This window comes from Pomacea canaliculata, linkage group LG9 (assembly GCF_003073045.1).
Source record: "Pomacea canaliculata isolate SZHN2017 linkage group LG9, ASM307304v1, whole genome shotgun sequence".
Taxonomy (NCBI): Eukaryota; Metazoa; Mollusca; class Gastropoda; order Architaenioglossa; family Ampullariidae; genus Pomacea; species Pomacea canaliculata.
The window spans coordinates 25,991,397-25,998,129 of NC_037598.1; the positions used below are offsets into that span (position 1 = coordinate 25,991,397).

The following is a 6,733-nucleotide window of genomic DNA, read 5'->3' on the forward strand; positions in this document are numbered from 1 at the left end:
TCTCCAGTATAATGCGTAACACACTTCACTATACATATTGTTTGTACGTTGTTAGTAGAAATGAGGGCTGTTTGTTTTTTTTCCAAAAGTAGGACTATCGTTCTAAGGGAGATAACAACATACTTTGAAATAGGTCATGTAGAGTGGCGCAGATACTCTGTTGTAATCTTTTTTTGTTTTGCACACTTACGCCTGCATAACTTTAAACCCTCCACCATTTTTCTAAGGAAGTAGACAATGCATAAGGCCGATTCTGGCACATTGGACGCCATAGATATCTGATCCATGATTGACACCTTTTCCAGGGAACCAGAAATTTATGTCTATTGTCGGTCACCACAAGCCGTTTTCAAATTCTAGCCAATGAGAATGCTTAGGGTCTTTGAACAAAAGAAAACGCCTTGTTTGGGTACAAATTCAAATTGAAAATTGCATTTTTTCACTTTTTTAAGCTGTACTCAACTTTATTTCAAAACATTTTCTATCTCTTCAACGGAATTCAAATGAATGTATATTTTTTGGTGCAAAGAGTGTGGTAAAAAGACTTGACAGGGACGCTACTCGTGCATGCTTGGTGTGTCAAGTTAGCTCCCTTTGACCGGCGGGCCATGTGGCGGGAATGGTCATACGGGTCTCTTTGTGTTGAGCCCACGTGAAGTGCTTATTCACAGTGCGTGTGGCTGGCGGTCATAGTGCGCGCTTCTACCCAGCATTCTTTCTCTCTTGCTCTCTGCGTCTCTTATACAAGCTACAATGGGTAAGTACTCACTATCGGTCTTCAATAACACTTCAAAAACATCATTTCGTCGCTTGAATTTTGGTAAACAGGTTGCAATTAGTAAGACAAAAATTTTCATAACCGATTTTGATTTTTCGCTTGTTTTTGAGCGACGCTTGCTGTGGCCGGGGCATCGTCTCCTTTCCTCTTCATAGCCATATTGGTTTTGGTGGTGGAAAGAGCGCTATGTAGAAAGACTACAAACGCAAAGCACAGTGATATGAAGGATATATAGTACTGGTAAAGTGAAAGGAAATTAAACATTCGTTTAGTTAGTGGTGTCTTTATGCAAATTGCAGCTGATGCGTTCTAAGACAGTGTTTGAACTGGCGATCGCTTACTTTCGGCCCTGAATACTAAAAAGATGTTCTTTGTTGCTCGAGCCATTAGTGGAGCTGTTGGCGAGGAAGGCGACTTTGCTTTTTGAGGCATCACATGGAGCAAAGAGCGAAAAAATTAACATGGTGGCTAAGAAGGAGATTTATTATTTTTCAGTTTTCTAGTTATTGCGCCGTAGTAAGCAATCATTTACGCATTGATTGCATAGATTTTATGCTTGTTTGACCTTGTAAAATGTGCAGGAACTTCTCCGTTGAATAAAATTAGTCGAAACCGTCTTTGTTGGGTAACATGGTTTTTGTGTATGCCTTCCACCACGTTTCTAAGCTTGTGAAGATGCTGCGTTTTTAAACACCAATTGGGGTGGGGTTTTTTTGCGTATGTGAAAATGCTCGGAGACAGGTATCGAGTGAAACTTTGTTTTTTCATAGAAATGGCGACGGAATATTTTTTCATATTAGCATTTTCAGTAGTTGCGCTAATGCAACCGTTTTGACATTTCTGCTTAGAACCTGAATTTAAGCCGATTTTAAACAAAATTACCGCATGTCTCATTTTTAAAAAAAAATATTAGAGCCAGTAGTTGAGCACGATCTATTTAAGAAATAATGATCAAAACATTGTTAGTTTTAACCGAAGAGCTGCAAGCTACTGCTGTTGGGTTCCCACGCATTCGTAGTGTTTGAAGGCGGGAGATGTTCCACAAAAGCGGGAAGTTAGCGTCTGTAGATGGCCTCTCGCACACTGCACTGTACGGTCCGTCGGGAGAGGCGCGCGCCTTTGTACCCACTAGTTTCAACCAGTGTGCACTGCTTTTCAGTGATTCCAGAATCAGGGGGATGCTTTGATTAGGATAGTAATGCATAGGACAAAGGCGAAAAGTAGATGTTCTGCTTTTAATCAAGAGTTGCATTTGTGGTTGCGTATATATTTTTAACTCCCACAGAAGTACTGATACGGCCATGTAACTGTTTCCCATAGTAAGATAAAATTCTGATGGCAGTTGAAATATAATACGGTGGTATCGGTTTCAATTAATGGGATCTGATCTGAAATATGGGTAGATGTTACATTTAAAATATTCTTGGCAGGTCGTCCTAAGGGTGCCGCTGGTTCTCCACGCAAGAAGGCCAAGGATGCCAACAAGCCAAAGCGATCAACCTCGGCTTATTTCTTCTACCTGGCTCACTGCAGAGAGCAGGCCAGTAAGGCCGGGCGCTCTATCTCCAAGGTAATTCTCTCCTTTTGTTAATGTATTTTTCCTACAGTTTTGCATTGTTACAATAAATTCCTTAGTGGGTTTTTTTAAATTATTGAGTTTGGTTGTTTTTCTCTCAGATTGCAGAATTCACAAAGGAGTGCTCTGCCAAGTGGAGGGAGATGCCTGCTTCCCAGAAAAAGCAGTTTGAGGACAGTGCAGCCAAAGACAAAGAGAGATATGACAAGGAGGTGTGTACATGAGTACAGCTGTTTACTCCCCCACCCCCAAATTTGTTTACCAGACTACTCTTTTTTAGTTGTGTGAGGTGCATGAAGATGATCTTGGCAGAGTAGTTGAGTATTTGATTTATAGAGTATGTTATGCTAAACATGGTTTTGTCATGAAATTTAAAGCGATTAACATCTTTACCTTTTGATCTTTGCTGTAATTTTTTTTATTTTGGTGTTCTTTTCTGCTGCATAACACATTTTGCTTCTTTTCAGATGGCAATGTACAAAGGAAAGAAGTCTGACCCCAACAAACCCAAGAGACCGATGACCGCATACTTCATCTTTCTGGGAGATTTCCGCACAAAAATGAAGAATCGTGGTGTTGACCACAAAGAAATTCTCAGACTAGGTCAGTAGACATGCTCTGACCTTTACATGATGTTTTAGCAGGGTTCGTTAGGTCCTTAACAAGAGAATTTTCGGTGTAAGGTTTACAAGTCTTTATATTTGCCATGCGGTCTTACAATTTCCCCCACACACCCTTACATTTTCTCTGTGCCCATTGCAAGTTCTTTTAACAATAAAGTATTACCACATTATTTTTCATGCCTCTTAAAAATCCACAAATTTATTTTTGTGGTCAGCTTTGGCGCAATATACAGACACCACTGTTTTAATCACACACCTGCCAAGTCTCGTTCGCGGCTAGAACTTTCGTTTCGCAAGATTTTAGTCTTGGCGGGTGACCACATTTCTTTGTCTTTTTGACGTTCAAAAATGCCGGGAAGTGTTCTTTTCAGGAGAACTTGTTAAAGGAAGAGAAATACAAGGACTGGTTGATAAAAGACTCTAAAGATCAACATTATATACGATGTGCTAAATGTCCTTAAATCTTTCGCCAATGGGCAAAAGTGTTTTGAAGAAGCACATGCTTACTGAGACACAAGAAGCGCATGAAAGTATTTCTGGAAGATACACGCGTTTGTGTTAATATTACTTTCATAATCAAGAACCTTGCAATTTATTATTACTTAAATTTCTAGAAAACATTAACATTGATACTGTATGTTATCCGCGCTTAAGAGACTTTTCTTAATATCGCAGATATGCATCAAAATTAACTTTCATTTTTCTGTAATAGTAATACATTTATCTATACACCTTGGAAGTGTGGGCAGTAATGCTAGTTGCTTGGTTCACTTTATTAAGATAAAGCTGTTTGGGTATAGATGAGTTAGCAATATTTTGGATTTTCAGCTGGAGAGGAGTGGCGTAATATGAGTGCAGAGCAGAAGAAACCCTATGAGAAGCGAAGTGTTGATGCTGGCAAGAAGTATGAGTCAGAAATGGCAGAGTACAGAAAGGTATCTTGGCAGATTTTCTTAAAAATTGAATTTTGCATCATGTTTTGTATGATTTATTTGAAAAGAATTTTAAATATATATAGGGTGTTCCTAAAGGGAGAGAATATTTGCTGTTGTTTCCTGTTGGGCGTGGGCCTTTGTGCACCAGAATAAAAAAATTGTTTCTGATGCACCGGTAAAAGTGTGTAAACATTTTAAAATATAACCTTTTACAAACTTTTGTTTTTTAACAGACTCAGGGTGCTGGTGGTACTAAGCGAGGGGCTGCACTGGGAGATGATTTGGATGATGAAGAGAACGGGGATGAAGACGACGAGGAGGAAGATGAGGATGATGAAGATGATGATGACAAGTAAAATAATCTAGTGATGAGAGACATCTTTCTTTGCAGCTGTGGTCGGCTATAATAGACATAAGTGACAGTTGCAGAACTTGAATACCCACACACTACCCCATGTTTTCTCTCTAAAAAAAAAAGGAAAAAAGACAACTCTTCTGTCTCCTGACTGGTCCAGTCATTTCTCAGTGTAGTTATCATTTCTTTCATCACCTTACACTCCTCTGACAGCTCTGTGCTCATCAAAATTTGAACAAAGACAGCAGAGTGCAGTGGGGTCACAAAGGAGCAATCTCTTTATAAGAAATAAAAGTACACAAAACTTGAAGCTGCCTTTTTGTTGTCAGTAGATAAAAATCTGAAAGGTTCCTAATTTTTGTGTATATGCAAACCTTTTGGCTGCTTCCACCATCACATGGGTTTGGTTGTACAGGTTTTGGGTGCAGCAAATTAGCTTTAAAGATTTTTCATATTAGTTCATCTGTCACATCATGCCAACCAGTTTATTTTTACATAATTTCTCACCAGCATTATCATGTCTATATGATATCATTTTTTTGTTAAAGAATTTCAGACAGGCTGTGGTATTGGGGAACAAAATTAGTATGGGTGGGGAAAGGGTTTTTTCTTTTCTGCTACTACCCCCTTTGAAATAAAACAAAAAGACAAACCCCAACAGCAGAATACTCAGGGATCTGTCCTGTTGTATCCGTCTCATTGTCTGTTGTGGATGCTTGGCAAGCTTTCATACGTGTGTTGTAGGAAGCGGGGTTGCTGTTACATTTGAAAGTTGGTATACATTTGGAAGTGAAAGACTAGAGCGCACAGTAAAATTCTCTTAATAGTTGAATACTTTAGTAGAACAAGTCCGGCCTATGCATCAGATCACAGCCTGGCATTGCATGGTAGCTATTGTTCATGCTGACCCCCATAATTACAGGTCATCATGTTTTCTTCACATTGTTTTCCAACTTGTTTTAGATTGGTCATTTTAGAGTGTGTAGCATAGGTGTACCAGTATCACAACTTCGTTTTATTCCGCCTGTGTTCATATTTTTACATTGTCATTCTTTGTGTTCAATAAAAAGTAATGTTGGAAAAAACTGGTTAAATTGTGTCAGCTTGATTGGGTAGATGAAGGCTTGTTCCTTAGCATTGGTATTTTAAACACTTCATTGAAGTTGTACATCAGATGGTCTTTGGATTTTCACATTTTTTCTAAATGTGTGAGGAACCACAGGTTCTGGCTAAGAGGTGTCTATCCTTTAACTTTGAAAAAGGATATTGTATTTTCAACATGGATTTCTATGTTTATTTTAGATTCTTAGGAAACAAAACAGCCAATCAGTTTTATCAAGAAGAAATCAACAAATGACCTTTGTACTGGCTGCAATGTGACATAGTCCCAAAAATGATCGACTTTTTTCTTGAGAAAGAAAGGGGCAGTGGTCGTGTAACTGCATGCTAAGCATTCTGCAGTCCAGGGGACTAAATAGCTGATCGCATTCTCCAGAAATGCCCTGTGGATGGCAAATATTATCATTGCCAACAGGCATCCCACCCAATAAAAGAAGAAGTGACTTGAAGGATGACCTTTAATCTGAAAGTGTTCATGATCATACAGAGTGATGAAGCCTTTATACTAGACATCTATTAGGAAGATGTGCAGCAAATCTGAGCTTGCTTTCCCTAAACCGTTTGAAGATAGTACATTACAATAAAAAAACATTTAAAACATACACAAGTATTACATTTATATCTTATAGTGCAATGATCTCCACCATAAAATTGTTATTGTACCAAATCTGTGGAAGTTTATACAGCTTTGTTTACTTTTTAGCAGTTTCTTTAAAATTCAATTTTCTTCTGAAAAGGACTAGTACATTCAAACTTGGGAGGAGCATTGCTTTTATGACAATTTCAAGCATTGGCCTAAAAGTTTTTGAATAAAGTGAACCTTTTTTTTTACTTCTTAAAACATGCCGATCAAGCTTCTCTAAAATTATTAGTGCCTACGAGATTTTTTGTGATGTGCAAGTCGGCAAACATTTTATTTAACACAACCATATTCACGGGCATCTTTCAGGAAGGTATGTGTGGCTAGCTGCCCTGTCATTTAATGTGCATTAATGTTACCTGGACAAAAATGTTCACCGTAAACTGTAAATAACGGTAATACTGTACTCGGGCACATAATAGTTAACCAATTCTTTAATATTTAACTTGCAAAATGTGGTCAGGACTCTAATGACAGCTCTGAAAGGAACAAAAAAGAAATCTCAGTGCCCAGTTCTGTAAAGGTCAGTATTATGCAACTTCTTCCTGTAATATAGAGTTCGGTCACAGAGATCAGTGACCAAAAGTAACATGGACATAACATCAGATGATGAACACCAACAGCACAACAGACTCGAGTAAAATGGGCACACCAGGGTTAGGGTGTGCACCACATGCTATAATCCACACCTGCCACCCATCAATCAG

The 6,733-nt window shown here is 38.5% G+C and overlaps 1 protein-coding gene across 1 annotated transcript; it reads left to right on the forward strand.

Moving 5' to 3' along the window:
* Positions 1-603: 603 nt before the first annotated feature.
* LOC112572088 (high mobility group protein B2-like) lies at positions 604-5,352 on the forward strand. Its single transcript, XM_025251616.1, has 6 exons — positions 604-757; positions 2,209-2,348; positions 2,456-2,566; positions 2,822-2,957; positions 3,806-3,912; positions 4,146-5,352. The coding sequence occupies exons 1-6, from the start codon at positions 754-756 to the stop codon at positions 4,266-4,268; spliced, it is 621 nt and encodes a 206-aa protein (XP_025107401.1). The 5' UTR covers positions 604-753; the 3' UTR covers positions 4,269-5,352.
* Positions 5,353-6,733: the final 1,381 nt, after the last annotated feature.

What these genes read in the sequence shown, in the direction of transcription:
- LOC112572088 (XM_025251616.1), top strand. An exon ending in CCGGGCGCTCTATCTCCAAG is followed by an intron (nt 2,349 to 2,455) that starts GTAATTCTCTCC and finishes TTTTTCTCTCAG; the next exon opens with ATTGCAGAATTCACAAAGGA. An exon ending in AAGAGAGATATGACAAGGAG is followed by an intron (nt 2,567 to 2,821) that starts GTGTGTACATGA and finishes GCTTCTTTTCAG; the next exon opens with ATGGCAATGTACAAAGGAAA.